Source organism: Phragmites australis, chromosome 23 (genome assembly GCF_958298935.1).
Source record: "Phragmites australis chromosome 23, lpPhrAust1.1, whole genome shotgun sequence".
Lineage (NCBI taxonomy): Eukaryota > Viridiplantae > Streptophyta > Magnoliopsida > Poales > Poaceae > Phragmites > Phragmites australis.
Genome location: NC_084943.1, coordinates 9,928,205 through 9,945,138, shown reverse-complemented (window position 1 = coordinate 9,945,138; position 16,934 = coordinate 9,928,205). Strand labels below are relative to the sequence as shown.

The 16,934-nt window shown below is 48.9% G+C and overlaps 1 protein-coding gene across 1 annotated transcript; it reads left to right on the top strand.

Moving 5' to 3' along the window:
• The first annotated feature begins 3,714 nt into the window (after window positions 1–3,714).
• On the top strand, window positions 3,715–4,350 carry LOC133905971 (uncharacterized). Its single transcript, XM_062347791.1, has one exon. It carries the CDS (start codon window positions 3,715–3,717, stop codon window positions 4,348–4,350), a length of 636 nt encoding a protein of 211 aa, XP_062203775.1.
• The last annotated feature ends 12,584 nt before the right edge of the window (window positions 4,351–16,934 follow it).

Sequence of the window (16,934 nt, the reverse complement as noted above, 5' to 3'; positions counted from 1 at the left end):
TAAAATAAGGAGGTAGATATTCCAACAGACCTTATCCTTTTGGAACCTGAAGGGATGGATGTTATTTTAGGGATGGATTGGTTAACCAAATTCAATGGAATCATCGACTGTGCAAGAGAAGTCATTTGTCTGACCTTTAAAGAAGGAAATGAAGTGGAATACATTACAGAAATACTAGCAATAGTCAGAGGAGCAGTCAATCAAGCTGATGGAACCCCAATTGAGAGCATTCGAGTCATATGCGAGTATCTGGATGCACTCCTAGAAGATTTGCCAGGTATGCCACCCGACCATGACATTAAGTTTTTTATAAAACTAGTACCTGGTACGGCTCCTATATCTAAAAGGCCGAAAAAGGTTATATCCGATCTATTTCGTCACCATGGGGTGCACCAGTAATTTTCGTACCCAAGAAGGATGATACATAAAGAATGTGTGTAGATTATCGAACCTTTAAGGAAGTAACCATTAAAAATAAGTACCCTCTTCCCAGGATCAAAGCTTTATTTGATCAGCTTAGAGGAGCATGTGTGTTCTCCAAGATCGATCTTCGTTCAGGATATCATCAGTTGAAAATTCGAGCATCAGATATCCCTAAAACTGCTTTCATTACCTGATACAGACTGTATGAGTATATGGTTATGCCTTTCGGATTGAACAACGCCCCTGCCTATTTCATGTATCTGATGAACAAGATATTTATGGAGTACATGGGTAAGTTTGTAGTAGTCTTTATCGATGACATCTTGGTTTTCTCAAAGAATGTACATAAACATACAGAAGATCCGAGATTCGTTCTACAAAAGCTTATGGATAGTCAGTTGTATGCTAAGTTGAGCAAATGTGAGTTTTGGCTAGATCAAGTTTCTTTTCTCGGTCATGTCATCTCCGTCGAAGGAATATCAGTTGATCCAAGTAAGATGAAAGATGTTTGAATTGGAAGCCTCCCCAGAATGTCTCCGAGATCCGAAGTTTTCTTAGATTAGCAAGTTACTATCGTTGTTTCATAGAAGGCTTCTCTAAGATTGCAAAGCTCATCACAAAGTTACGTGAGAAGGGTAGGACATTTAAATGGACCCCTACTTATGTGGCAAGTTTTAAAGAGTTGAAGAAGAGATTAACATCTATGTCAGCATTAGTTATGATAGATACACATAATCCATTCTTCATCTACTGTAATGCTTCTCATCAAGGATTAGGATTTGTTCTTATGCAAAAAGGTCATATTATAGCCTATGCATCAAGGCAATTGAGGAAGCATGAGCAGAACTACTCAACACATGATTTAGAGTTCCGCTGTAGTACATGCACTCAAGATATGGAGACACTATTTAATTGGAAAAAGGTGTGAGATCTATTCAAATCATAAGAGTTTGAAGTACTCAGCCTGATCTCAACCTCAGGCAGCGTAGATTGTTAGAGCTTATCAAGGATTATGACTTAGGAATCAATTATCATCCTGGAAAGACGAATGTAGTTACCAATGCCTTTAGCAGAAAGGTTCATATCAGTAGGATGTCCATGTAAGACAGACAACCCGAGTTATACAACGAGTTTGAAAAGCTCAATCTCGGATTAGTAAACAACGCAGAAGCTATGGTAATGGAAGTTGATTCAACTCTGGAACAAGATATTCGTAAAGAACAACTCGAGGGTGAGAAGATTTTAGAAATCAAGCAACATATTAAGGAGGGTAAAGCCCTGGGATTTACTGAGGATGAGAATAGAACGGTATAGGTTGAGAAACGTATCGGCGTCCCAGATATCAAACTGATCAAAGAGACTATACTTCAAGAAGCGCATGAGTCTATGTATTCTATTCACCCCAGAAGCACCAAGATGTATCAAGATCTTAAAAATCGTTATTGGTGTTATGGCATGAAGAGAGATATTACAGAGTATGTAGCAGTATGTGATATATGTCCGCGAGTCAAAGCTAAACACAATAGACCCGATGGATTGGTTCAACCTTTGAAAGTACTAGAGTGAAAATAGGAAGAAATCAATATGGATTTTATCGTTGGATTGCCTCGAACTCAATCTGTTTATTATTCTATTTGGGTTATAATGGATTCTTTGACAAATGTTGCACATTTCATCCCGGTCAAGACCACACACACAAGACCTAGACTTGTCGAGTTGTACATCACCAAAATTATATGTTTGCATGGAGTACCTAAGAGGAAAGTGTCTGATAGAGGAAGCCAGTTCGCCTCCAAATTTTGGCAAAAGCTACATGAGCCATTGGATACCCGGTTAAACTTTAGTTCAGCATACCGATGGTCAGACTGAGAGAATAAATCAAATTTTGGAAGATATGTTGAGAGCGTGTGCTTTGAAAAACAAGACTAGCTGGGATAAAAATCTTCCTTATGCTGAGTTCTCCTACAACAATAGCTATCAGGCTAGTTTGAAGATGTCACCATTTAAAGTTTTGTATGAAAAAAAATGTAGAACACCATTGTTATGGAATGAGACTAGAGAAAGTCAAGTATTTGACCTAGAAATTCTAAGAGAAGCAGAAAGGCAAGTACAACAGATCAAGAAGAATTTGAGAACAGCTCAATCACGACAAAAGAGTTATGCCGATCATCGATGTCGTGAGTTGATTTTCTAAGCAGGTGACTTTGTATACCTCTGAGTTTAAACATGGTTAACTATATTGTTAGCACTAATATAAGCAGCGGTACTTAAGTAAGCACCTTGCTCTTCACCTAAGCACCTGTGCCAATCCAGTTTTTTTTCCATAAGCACCCGGTACATGCTCTAACCAGATTGAAGGTAGCTATTATGATGGCATGCTAGCAGCAATAAGACAAACAAACAAGTTATGTATGCTATTAATATTCAGCTGATTACAAAGATAACATGTAATGTAAAGCCTCAACTACTAGATAAAGCTCCGTGCTAAATCATAATTTATACTATTACTTTGCCAGGTATAGAGATATTTTCCCTGCTGCTAGTGTTTTTTTTAATCGTCATCATGAGTATCCGAAACTGAAACAACCATAAAAAGAACAACAAAATAATCAGAATATCATCAGGTAAACAAAACAAGAAACAGAAGGCTACCTCCAACTGCCGGAGGCGGTCTATCAAAATAGAATGCTGCTGCTGCTGAGACTTTATCTGGTTGTGCAGTTCCAGAAGGTCACTCATCAGTCATCATAATAGACTCACACTCCTTGACAAAGTTTCATTCAGACCCTCCTGGAGCAGCCGCACCCTCAACTTCTCAGTGGACAACCTGATGTCTGCCATGGGACCCAAATCATTGCCGAAGCGATCTTTGGCCGCCAGCAACGCATCTATCCATGCGTTCCTGTCCTCCTCAGTATCACACCTCAAGTGTAACCTCTTCGTCCCACTGAATATATACAGCCTCTTCTCATCAGACTTGCTTGGGCGAATCGACGAAACCTGAGTATCAGAGCAGGAAATTCCTATAAAATTAACAAATGACGGTTTTCTTTCCTCCAACATTGTCTAAATCATTCAGATAATTCCATAGTAATGGTCAATTGCTGCATTGTCTTAAATCTCTACAATGACGCAAGCATATCTAGTGACCAGGCCTCCCTACCATGTCATGGCGTCAATTGCAAAAGGCGAAACAAAAACAATAAAGAAAATGCCCATCCGAATTTTTTTAAGCCGTAAACACATCTACCCCACTGCGAATATACTCCCCGCCCAATCATTACCCGCGCAATGCGGCTTCAAAAATCTCACTTCTCCCAGCCGCAATCCCACGGCACGCCCGAGCAAACCCAATCCGACGCAATGCTAAACCCAGCGGCACCACCGTACTTGAGGTGTATCTCGCCGAATGGCTTCCACTGCTTCCCTGCCGCTGCTGCCTCCTCCCGCGCCCGCCTCCCAGATCACCCTCGCCGCCGCGGGCGACGCGGCTGCCTCCCCTGTGCCTCCACCCCGGAGCTTGTAGTAGGAGAGCACCCCGTCCTCAAGCACGACCCACCGCCACGGCCACCCCCCCCTACCCGTAGTTCACCTACTTGTGCAGCACCCACGCGACCGCCGCCGGCTGCTGCGGCGGGGGAGGCGACTGCGGTGCCGCGGCGAGGATGCGCGGGTGCTGGTGGTGGAGCTGGTCCGTGGCTTGGTCGAGCGAGACGGGCGCGGCAGCAGAGCGGGTTCATCGCGACGACACCGCCCGCGGCCATGCGGATCGGCCGCTCCCCGCTCAGGGGTAGAATGCTCCGCGCCCGCCGCTGCCGCCGCCTAGGGTTCGCGAGGTCATGGAGATCGCCGCAGCGGCGTTGCGGCAGTAGCAGTAGCAGCAGCAGGAGTACTAGGCAGTACCGCGGCTTTGGTGGTGGGTTTTGATGGCGAATTGGCGATTAATAATAGCGACGGCAGCAGACGCCAAGAAAGCTTATTGAAGCAAGGCAAGGGTGCGGGTGTGGCCACTTGCGCAACTAACATGTGGGCCGATCTGGTGATCCGGATCCACGTGTCGGCGAGTTTAATGGGCGAGTTGGGAACGAGGGTAGCGAGGGGTTTATACTCATTTGTATAGCGGTGACTTTAGAGCTTTTGAGAAAAAAGTTTTGCTTAAGGGAGCGTTTATGACGGTTGAATTTAGGTTGTTTGTTTTTATAATAAATTTTTAGTTTTTTAGTACATAAAAGTTTAGAAAAATTTCTCTTAGTCTGCTTCTCCAACTCAGTTCATTTCAGCCAGAATCACTTCCTCAGTCAGTTAAAAGATATCAGAAGCCAGGGCCAAAAGCCAACCCTTGGGATAGCTTTTGGCTGTTTTTTTGAAAAAGATAGAAAAAACCTATCCAAAGGGGGTCTTATACGGGAGGAGACCGTTGGGGTGTTTGCGTGGTCCAGGCCCACAGGGCCCACACGTCGATGAGGGAGGATGGCCTTTTTGTTTTTGGGGGTGATCCATTAACGTCGCTAAGTAGGGCAGCAGTAGCTCAGACAATGGCAGCAGGGGGTGGGCCTATAAGAAAAGCATGCACAGAGCTGGGCAACTACTGCTAACTCATTGCACGGTAGGTCCAAGAAAGTAAGGGTCCCCCACCAGCCCTTAACTAGGCGTTGTGTCATGTTCACGTAGGCCGACGGTGGATGGAGGTAGGCGAGGCCGACATGTCACACGGGATCGGGTGTAGACGGCAAAGTAGTGGTGATGTGGGTCCAATGACATTGTGGATGTCCCGAAGTCACCCGTGGTGCATCATCGTGATCAACATCGAGCACCCCCTTAACATCCAAGACCGGATACGACATTTGTCCCTCTGGACCAATGCCTCAGAGAAATGTTCATGGTCATGGCCCTGCGATGATCCATCATGTGGTTTGTTGTCCCGGTGTCAAGGTGTAACAACCTAAAATTCTTAAACATGTCATTAAACATTCATGAACATCATTAGCATCATAATTGAAGTTTTGAGCAAGTAATTGAATGCATTTAAAATTAAACATAAACTGTTAAGATTAATGGGAAGTGATGTATTGTGAAGAAATTCATAAAATTTCTATGTAACCTAGGGCTTGAAAAAAAATTTAGAAATTAATCCATGATATATAAAGAATTTTGGTGATTTTTTCTAGATTTTATGGATTTAAATTAAAGACTTAAAAATTGGAACAATTTAGAAAAGGTTGAAACTTTGAAGAATTTTAATTCAAATTTATCTCAGGATTTTTGGGTCAAACTGGTTTGTTGGGGGATGATCTCCCGTACCCCTTCGGATGGCAAGTCAAAGTCCGCCGGTGGTTGAGCACTTATAAATATTGCAGTTGTGTTTCAGGAAGTGTAGGCGAAGGCTTCGGTGGGCCTTCGATCGGAGGCTGAAGGTCGATCCGCGATGCCAACTGCCAGCACAGGTGAAGGCTCTAGTGGGCCTTTGGTTGGAGCCGAAAGGTCGACCTGCGGCATCGGGGATCAGAATAGGCAAAGATCTTGGCGGACCTTCGGGTGGAGACCGAAGGGTGACCCGGGGTGCAGCGCCGGGACTAGCCGAAGTCTCCTGGTGGGCGTCGGAGCCCACGTAGCGGCTTAGGGTATAGTTGTAAATATACAAATGTACTTGATGGTACCATAATACCCCCGAATATGCCGGGAATGTGACAGTTGGGGGTGAAACTGTAAATCCTAGCGTGAAGTGGTTGAGTACGAGCTATAAATAAGCTAGCACTGTAACTGAGGTGACAGAGGAATTAAGATTATCTCACCCTCTAAACACGTGTCACACTCTGAAGCCTTCGACTTCCCCTCTAGTTGGAAGGCCTTCCTTGGCTGGGGACTTAGGTTCCAACAGTTGGCGTCGTCTGTGGGGATCGAACAGATCGAAGCTATGCCACCTAAAAAGAAGACGAAGCCACTCGGTACATCGAAGACATTGCCGGAGCGCCCGGCTCAAGCCGGGGCTTCGACAGAAATGCTCCCTTCGGCGGTGCCGGGTCCGAGTAACACTTTGACTATTGGAGCCGACAGCAGCCACCAAGAACACAATGGTGTCGATGTGGTGCCCATGGGCGATAACGGAGATAGCCATGAAGTGGCCATCCAGGAACACACAGTAGCAGTAGTGCGAGGAATAGAAGCTAATGTTTGCGGCCGCTTCGAGGCTTCGGCAGAAGAACGAGGAAAGGCACATGTTGCTGAAGAGTGGGATGACTTGGGTAACTTCAGAGAATATGAAGAAGAAGAAGAGACAGAAGAGGAAAGAACAGCCAGGCTAGAAGCCGAAGAATTGGAGAGGCAGATTGTCACGTCCTAAAATCCGTAATTGTGTGTTTTAATCCTAAAACATGCAATTTCAGCTTCATGTTCCAGTTTGGGTCACTGGAGCACTTCACTTTGAGTCAATGAGGTGGGAGAAGGAAAAACTAAGAGAAATAAGGGAGCTGGAAGCAAGTCTGGACTTTCCTCTAGGTAAATGGGGCCCACTTGGGTGGAAAATATCTCTCTATAAGTGGGCAACAGCTCTCTCTCCCCTCAAACTTGCCCATACGTACTACTCACCCACTCCACCAGATAAGGCTTTTTGAGGAAGCAAGTTGGAGTTGGCTGTCTCTCACTCTCTCTCTTAGGCTCCCTTTTTCCCCTTTTGGATCTCTACCTCTGGGAGCAAGATCAAGGTACGTATGTGGTACTCACATGACCACCAGCTCAAGGACTACCCGTCCATCCAATTCATTTTCAGTTTCCCCGAAGGAATTCGAGCTGGTTCTGAACTTGTTTGGTGTTCTTTGGGAGAAGCAAGGAAGCAGCAGTTTTTCCTCTCTTCTCCAAGCCATTTTCCGTCGTTTCCTCCTTCAACTGGCGGTCACCAACCTCAGCAAAGGACCTTAGGTGAGTCTGCTAGGCTCCCATGGCAAGTATGCTCATTTTTGGTTGGATAGATCTTGGATCTGGAACTAGGGTTGCAAAGTTCTTAAAGTTCTACAGTCTGGGAACAAATGAGGATTTATGTGGATTTGAGTTAGGAATCATGTTGCTAGGCGGTTGAACAAAGTCTAGACCCTGTACACCCTTCTAGGCATTTTTTTACTTTTGATTTAGAGAGACTCCCAGGTTAGTTTAGCCAGTTTTTCCCTTCGTAATGGCTGCTGTTCTGGAGCTGCGCGAGGCTGATTTTACTGTAGCGCCGAGTACTGTTCACACGAGCACGGGGGGCACTGTTCACCCGAGCACCCTGATACTGTTCACCCGACGACCCCCGGTACTGTTCACCCGACGACCCCGGGTACTGTTCACCCGAGCACCCCGAGCACCCCTGTACTGTTCACCCCGAGCACCCCGAGCACGGTCGATCCCGAGGACCCCCGGTACTGTTCACCCGAGCACCCCGGGTACTGTTCACCCGACGACCCCCGGGTACTGTTCACCCGAGCACCCCGAGCACCCCTGTACTGTTCACCCCGAGCACCCCGAGCACGGTCGACCCCGAGGACCCCCGGGTACTGTTCACCGAGCACCCCCGGGTACTGTTCACCCGACGACCCCCGGGTACTGTTCACCCGAGCACCCCGAGCACCCCTGTACTGTTCACCCCGAGCACCCGAGCACGGTCGATCCCGAACTGTTCACCCCCGGGTACCCCCGTGAGTACTGTTCATCCCGGGCACCCGAGCACGGTTTATCAGGCTTTCCTGATAGCTGATAGCTTGTAAAATTCGTAGTTAATTCGTAGGAACTCCAAACTTTTTGAGACCACTTGGAAAATTCTGGTTTGGTCAGTACGATCTTGGAATAATATTGTCATGTATTGTGGAGCATATTTTTCTTACATGGTCGCATTTCATACATGCTCATTACATTGCACGCGTTGCTCTCTGTAGTGAACGCCGATCCGTCGATCCCGGAGGCCGTGGGCGATCGTGAGGCGTCCCACCTTTCTGATCCAGGGCAGCAAGGCAAGCATCGTTCATATTGCACCGTGTCTACTTGAAATTTTAATATGTTATCTACGCTTATGTATACATTGCATGTGTCGGGTACTGAGTTGGGTAGAACCTATACCGATGCATTATCCCATTTCGGTCACGTGTCATGTGTTGTTCCTAGGAGCCTAGTGGTGTCATCGAGGTCTAATTTTAGTTCGCTATGCTTAGTGGTACTTAGGCTTTCCGGTAGAAGTCGACGACGGCGTCCACCGTTGTCGCGAGCCTAGGACTTATTACTTGTTCGCACTTATGGTTGTGTTGATGATGAGTCGGTTTGGTGAGTGGTGAGTTGAGACGAGGTGTGGGCGGTGTTAGGGGTGTCATCTGCTCACGAGGAGTCCTCAGGCAGTTCGGGGAGGGAACCCGGACACCGTAGACCGCTTGCACCGGTTAAGCACCGATCATCGGTGTAGTCGGCTTTAGCACATACCTTACTCACCACATGCTGATATAATGGTAGGCGAGCCGATTACCTTCGCAGACGTGGTCATGTGGGCCTCGTCATAGACGGTGTGAGTCCGGTTTGAGTCCGGGCTTTTAGCGGTATTAGTTTGCTCGGGGAGTAGTTCTAATACCGCCGTGCCGAGCTATGGTTGATCCACATGGTTGGGCCTGGTTGGGAAAGGTTGTCACGGGTACCCCCTTGTGCGCATCTTAGCGGGTGGCACAAGCCGTATGGTCCCTGTGTCGTGTGGGTCCAGGAGTATCCCCCTGCAGGGTGTATTATCAGTTCGAACTGCCGCGCTCTCGGTTATGAGCATCGCTATCGCTTATCTCCACCGAGCGACCATGTTTTGGTCGTAGAGTTTCGATGTGGGTTGTGGCATGGTTGGATTGGGGTAGCTTGGTCGGTATGTGGTTGGTGGTTTGGTGGGAATGGTTTGCTTTTATACACTTGTTGTTATATATCTGTTTTGATCAGTTGGTTGGCAGGGTTTGAGTCGGTGGTTGGTTAAGTCAGTGGCTTTCACCTAGAGTCTAGGTTGCTTACTGCTTAATAAACTTAAACATGTCTTAATCCTTGCTACAGCTTTAAATGCATGATCCTTGGAGTCGAGAATATATATACTCATACTGTGTAAGACTTGCTAGTACCTTCGTACTAAGGGTGCTGCCCTTAAGTTGCTTCCAGGTTCGCAGGTCGGCGAAGAAGAGGCAGTGTTCGGCTACTTTGTGCCTGCCGATCAGGGTGGCGGGCAGGAGTAGCACCTTCTACTCCGAACTCCGGCGCTTTTGGTATGGAGCCTAAGGGCATACGGCTCCATACTCTTTTGTTGTATAGGTTTTTCTTCCGCTGCGTAGTAGTTGTTGTTGTTCCTATTTTGTTGTAAATTGTGGAAGCAGTTGCTTGTTTAACAATGGTAATCCAGTTTAATTATTTGCTCTCTATTAAACTGTGTTGTGATATCTGAGTTGGAAGGCATGTGTTCCGATCCTGGGCACAAAACACGTGCCGGGACTACCGGAATGGTATTCTGGTTAATCGTCGAGGTTGTGATTAGGAATAATGATCCTCCTGATGATTAATTAGAATACTATTTGGACGGTTCCTCACAGCTTGGTATCAGAGCCTGGTTTAATTTAGTAGCCTAAACATAATTAGTGCGTTGTTTAGTAAGTCGACAACTTCACCTAAACAACCCATAATTTATGTTTATGCCTCTTCGTGTCTAATATGTATTAAACTGCTATCGTTTATGCCCCTAAGTTAAAATGCGTATTATGAGTGACGTTTATATGTCTTATACACATTGTTTTGCTTTCGACCCTGCATTGATTCATGTTGAGCATTGCATCTTCGGCTTTGCATCGTCGGAAGGTAAGGTACGACGCTCGGTGGCGGTTAATCACCGAGGGCTCAGCCGGATGCGAGGCAGGGGCCCGGCATGTTCCGTACGGTGATCCGTACGGGAAGTGAATACGCTAGCAATAGCGTATGAACATCCACCATGCGATGGGAGACATGGTCGTCTACTCGTGTGGCGTTTACACGAGATGTCCCGTAGGGTCTACGGGAAGTGAATACGTCGTTGTCGACGTATGGATTGTCGCTTGTACGGCATGTGGTACAAGGGCCGTTCGCGCTCTTACTCTTTCTAGCGCGAAGGGTACGTTCTGGATGTTATAAACTGCCTGTGATTTTGATGCTTGCAGGTGCGGTTCTTATTTTGAGAAAGAAGCGGTAGCTAGGTTCGAGCATGCATCTTTTCATGGCATTCATGCATGCATTCATGTTTGTACATGTATTACGGGATTCTAACAATATATCCGGCGAATGCATTGTGCTGAGTCGGAATTTGACGTTTCCCCCTTTTATTTTACATTTCAAGAATGGTTGTCACTCGGCGTAGTGGAGAGGTTCCGGAGGGTTCCGGTCAGAACAACCCTCCTCCACCGCCGACCATGGCGGATGTGCTCATGCAAATCGAGCAGAACCGCCAAGCGAATCACGCTCTCCTCCAGACGAACCAAGCGCTCCTGGAGGCTCTCGTGCGCAACGCGGCTCCTCATGGAGGAGGTGGGGCCGTGCGCCGAGACGACTTCTCGGACTTTTTGCGGACTCAGCCGCCGGTCTTCTCGCAAGCTGAGGATCCTCTCGATGCTGATCATTGGCTCCGGACGATTGAGCAGAAGCTCGCCCTTCTTCGTTGTGAGGATCACGAGAAGGCGCTCTTCGCCGCCCATCAGCTTCAGGGCCCGGCGGGTGCGTGGTGGTCCGGCTTTCTGGCCATGCACCCCGCCGATCACCGCGTGTCATGGGCGGAGTTTCGCGAGGCCTTCCGCTCGTTTCACATACCGAGTGGCCTCATGGAGGCTAAGAGGCGGGAGTTTGAGGACCTCAAGCAAGGAGGTCGGGCGGTGATGGAGTACGTGCAGGTGTTCAACCACCTTGCCCAATATGCTACCGAGGAGGTCAGCACGGATGCGCGCAAGCAGCGCCGCTTTGTGAATGGCCTGAACTCAAAGATGCAGGACCGGTTGTCCGCGCATAAGTTCGCCGACTTCAACGAGTTGGTGAGCACGTCGATCACAGTGGAGCTCAAGTATAAGAGCCACCAAGAGGAGAAGAGGCGGAAGAGGGGTTCCTCGTCTTCTGTGGGTGGGAGCTCGCAGCGCACCCGCACTGAGAGTCAGCCTCCACAGTTTCAGGTGCCGTCGGCTGGCTACCCACGACCGATGTGGTTTGTACCACGTCCTGCGTTCTCCGCTCCACAGGGGCAGGCTGCACGACCAGCCGGCTCCCAAGTGAGCGTGACCGGTGGCTCAGGCGGTCCGTGCTTCAACTGCGGTCGCGTCGGCCATTTCTCGAGGGAGTGCCCGTATCCGAGGCCGGGAGCCGCGGTGAGTGCCCCGCGACCACCGCCGGCTCAGTCAGCACCGCAGTCTTCGCAGGCGACTCACGTTCCCAAGCGTGGTCGAGCTCGCCACACTACCGCCGACGAGGTTCAGGAGGGTGACACCGTCCTAATGGGTACGTTGGATATGAGTTTCAACTCTGACATCTTTTCTGCAGTGGTTTTGTTTGATTCAGGAGCCTCTCACTCCTTTATATCTTCGGGTTATGTTTGGAAAAGTGGGTTGAGAGTCAGTGCTACCCACACACCGTACCTTATAGACGCCCCAGGGGCCAAAGTTTTAATCAACCAGTGTGTGAATAAAGCGGCGGTAATTGTGAACGGAGTTCCCTTCTTTGTCAATCTGTTAGTGATGAACTCGAAGGGAATTGATATTATTTTGGGAATGAATTGGCTCTCCAAGAACAAGGCTGTGTTGGACTGTGCTCGGCGGACCGTCACCCTCAATGGTCTGTCAGGTACTCGGGTCCAGTTAAAGCTAGAGGATGTCAAGTCCTGCCTGTTCGCCGTAAAGGCTGTCCCCACCAGGGTTATGGAGACCATTCCTGTGGTGTGGGAATTTCCGGATGTCTTTCCGGATGAGTTGCCTGGAATGCCGCCTGGTAGGGCAGTGGAGTTCTCTATTGATCTCGTGCCCGGTGCGGCCCCGGTTTCGAAGAAGATGTATAAGATGTCGCCAGTTGAGCTAGTTGAGCTGAAGAAGCAGATCCAGGAGCTGCTGGCGAAGGGTTTCATTCGTCCTAGTTCCTCACCTTGGGGATGCTCGGCTCTATTCGTGAAGAAGAAGGACGACACTCTCCGGATGTGTGTTGATTACCGTCCGCTGAATGCAGTCACGGTGAAGAATGTGTATCCGCTTCCTAGGATTGACATCTTGTTTGATCAGTTGACTGGAGCCCGAGTCTTCTCAAAGATTGACTTGAGGCTGGGCTATCACCAGATCAAGGTCCGACCAGAGGATATTCCAAAGACAGCATTCTCTACTAGATACGGCTTGTATGAGTTCACCGTTATGTCGTTTGGCTTGACTAATGCGCCGGCTTTCTTTATGTACCTCATGAACTCGGTATTCATGGAGGAGTTGGACAAGTTTGTCATTGTTTTCATCGACGACATTCTGATATACTCCAAGACTGTACAAGAGCACATTGGGCACCTCCGTATTGTTCTGGGCAGGCTCCGAGAGCATCAGTTGTATGCCAAGTTCAGCAAGTGTGAGTTCTGGCTCAGGGAGGTGGCTTTTCTGGGACATGTTCTATCAGAGAACGGAGTGGCAGTTGACCCGAGCAAGGTGCAGGATGTGCTCGACTGGGTTCAGCCCCAGAATGTCAGTGAGATCCGGAGTTTTCTTGGACTCGCAGGCTATTACCGTCGTTTCATCGAGAACTTCTCCAAGGTTGCGAAGCCGATGACTCAGTTGTTGAAGCAAGGCAGCGGGTTTGAGTGGTCAGATGCCTGTGAGTCTGCCTTCCAGACATTGAAGAAGCTGCTCACGACCGCTCCAGTGCTTGCTCAACCTGATGTGACCAGAGGATTTGATGTGTATTGCGACGCGTCCGGCATCGGTCTCGGCTGTGTTTTGATGCAGGAGGACCGAGTCGTTGCATATGCATCCCGACAGCTGAAGCGTCACGAGGAGAACTATCCGACACATGATCTTGAACTTGCAGCTGTCGTGCACGCTCTGAAGATGTGGCGCCACTACTTGATGGGCAACTTGTGCCGTATCTACACGGATCACAAGAGCCTGAAGTACATCTTCACGCAGTCAGATTTGAACATGAGGCAGCGCAGGTGGCTTGAGTTGATCAAAGACTACGAACTGGAGGTTCACTACCATCCTGGCAAGGCGAATGTGGTCGCCGACGCTTTGAGTCGAAGGGCTCATTGTCACTGTCTTGTAGCCTCGCCGATGGATTCCACGTTATGCGACGATTTCCGGCGTCTTGGGCTTGATATGGTGCCGGACGGTTTTATTGCCAATCTCGAAATCAAGTCCACGCTCATTGATGAGATTAAGGCTGCACAGAGGGATGATAAGGGTATGGCCCGAATTCGAGAGAAGAGGAAGATCGGGCAGGCCTTGTGCTTTACTGAGGATGATCAAGGCGTTATCTGGTTTGGGGACCGTTTAGTGGTTCCGAGGGTCGAGGCGCTGAGGAAGAAGATCCTTGATGAGGCTCATGATTCGTTGCTATCCATTCACCCTGGCAGTACAAAGATGTATCAGGATTTGAAACCCCGTTTCTGGTGGACTCGCATGAAGCGGGAGATTGCTAGGTATGTGTCTGAGTGCGACGTCTGCCGAAGGGTGAAGGCTGAACACATCAAGCCTGCCGGCACACTCCAGCCTTTGCCCATTCCATCTTGGAAGTGGGAAGAAGTTGGGATGGATTTCATTACTGGCTTACCGAAGACTTCGAGTGGGTATGACTCTATTTGGGTCATCGTGGACCGGTTGACAAAATCCGCGCATTTCCTTCCTGTCAGGACCACTTTTTCTGCTAAGCAGTATGCGGAGTTGTACCTCACTAGAATTGTTTGTCTCCATGGAGTGCCGAAGAAGATCGTTTCTGATCGGGGTACACAGTTTACTTCTCATTTCTGGAGAAGTTTCCAGGAGGCTATGGAAACCGAATTGTTCCACAGCACGGCGTATCACCCGCAGACGGATGGTCAGACGGAGAGGGTAAATCAGATTCTCGAAGATATGCTCCGTGCTTGTGTGCTCACTTATGGGAAGAAGTGGGACATATGCCTGCCGTTCGCGGAATTTTCGTATAACAACAGTTTCCAGGCTAGTATTGGGATGGCGCCATTCGAGGCCCTTTATGGTCGGAGGTGCCGTACGCCGCTGAATTGGTCTGAATCCGGTGAGCGGGCTTTTCTGGGTCCGGATTTGGTCAAGGAGGCAGAAGACCATGTCCAGAATATCCGCAGGAGTATTCTCACGGCCCAGTCTAGGCAGAAGAGCTATGCGGATCGACGTCGCCGAGAGCTCACCTTTGAGGTGGGGGATCACGTGTACCTGAAGGTTTCACCTCTCAAAGGCGTTCGTCGATTCCAAGTCCGAGGCAAATTGGCGCCTCGGTATGTTGGTCCATTTCAGATTCTTGCTCGGCGTGGAGAGGTCGCGTACCAGTTGGACTTGCCTCCATCTCTCTCCGCCGTACACAATGTGTTCCATGTGTCACAATTGAAGAAGTGTCTCCGAGTCCCGACGGAAGTCGTTGATATTGCACCCCAAGAGTTGCAACCGGATTTGACATATTGTGAGCGACCAATTTGTATCTTGGATGAAGTCGAGCGCAAGACACGACGCCACTCTACCAAATTCCTGAAAGTCCAATGGAGCCACCATACAGAAGCCGAAGCGACATGGGAGCGGGAAGATAAGCTCCGCTCCGAGTATCCTGAGTTCTTTGAGGACTTGTGAAAGATGTCGTAATATGGCATATTTGGAATCTCTCACATGAGTGTGCTCATCGTTCTCTCCACGACTCGTACTGAATCTCGGGACGAGATTCTTTTTAGGGGGGGAGGTTTGTCACGTCCTAAAATCCGTAATTGTGTGTTTTAATCCTAAAACATGCAATTTCAGCTTCATGTTCCAGTTTGGGTCACTGGAGCACTTCACTTTGAGTCAATGAGGTGGGAGAAGGAAAAACTAAGAGAAATAAGGGAGCTGGAAGCAAGTCTGGACTTTCCTCTAGGTAAATGGGGCCCACTTGGGTGGAAAATATCTCTCTATAAGTGGGCAACAGCTCTCTCTCCCCTCAAACTTGCCCATACGTACTACTCACCCACTCCACCAGATAAGGCTTTTTGAGGAAGCAAGTTGGAGTTGGCTGTCTCTCACTCTCTCTCTTAGGCTCCCTTTTTCCCCTTTTGGATCTCTACCTCTGGGAGCAAGATCAAGGTACGTATGTGGTACTCACATGACCACCAGCTCAAGGACTACCCGTCCATCCAATTCATTTTCAGTTTCCCCGAAGGAATTCGAGCTGGTTCTGAACTTGTTTGGTGTTCTTTGGGAGAAGCAAGGAAGCAGCAGTTTTTCCTCTCTTCTCCAAGCCATTTTCCGTCGTTTCCTCCTTCAACTGGCGGTCACCAACCTCAGCAAAGGACCTTAGGTGAGTCTGCTAGGCTCCCATGGCAAGTATGCTCATTTTTGGTTGGATAGATCTTGGATCTGGAACTAGGGTTGCAAAGTTCTTAAAGTTCTACAGTCTGGGAACAAATGAGGATTTATGTGGATTTGAGTTAGGAATCATGTTGCTAGGCGGTTGAACAAAGTCTAGACCCTGTACACCCTTCTAGGCATTTTTTTACTTTTGATTTAGAGAGACTCCCAGGTTAGTTTAGCCAGTTTTTCCCTTCGTAATGGCTGCTGTTCTGGAGCTGCGCGAGGCTGATTTTACTGTAGCGCCGAGTACTGTTCACACGAGCACGGGGGCACTGTTCACCCGAGCACCCTGATACTGTTCACCCGACGACCCCCGGTACTGTTCACCCGACGACCCCGGGTACTGTTCACCCGAGCACCCCGAGCACCCCTGTACTGTTCACCCCGAGCACCCCGAGCACGGTCGATCCCGAGGACCCCCGGTACTGTTCACCCGAGCACCCCCGGGTACTGTTCACCCGACGACCCCCGGGTACTGTTCACCCGAGCACCCCGAGCACCCCTGTACTGTTCACCCCGAGCACCCCGAGCACGGTCGACCCCGAGGACCCCCGGGTACTGTTCACCGAGCACCCCCGGGTACTGTTCACCCGACGACCCCCGGGTACTGTTCACCCGAGCACCCGAGCACCCCTGTACTGTTCACCCCGAGCACCCGAGCACGGTCGATCCCGAACTGTTCACCCCCGGGTACCCCCGTGAGTACTGTTCATCCCGGGCACCCGAGCACGGTTTATCAGGCTTTCCTGATAGCTGATAGCTTGTAAAATTCGTAGTTAATTCGTAGGAACTCCAAACTTTTTGAGACCACTTGGAAAATTCTGGTTTGGTCAGTACGATCTTGGAATAATATTGTCATGTATTGTGGAGCATATTTTTCTTACATGGTCGCATTTCATACATGCTCATTACATTGCACGCGTTGCTCTCTGTAGTGAACGCCGATCCGTCGATCCCGGA

Bases quoted from the DNA above. Each gene is read 5' to 3' on its own strand.
- LOC133905971 (XM_062347791.1), top strand. From the start codon at position 3,715: ATGCGGCTTCAAAAATCTCACTTCTCCCAGCCGCAATCCCACGGCACG.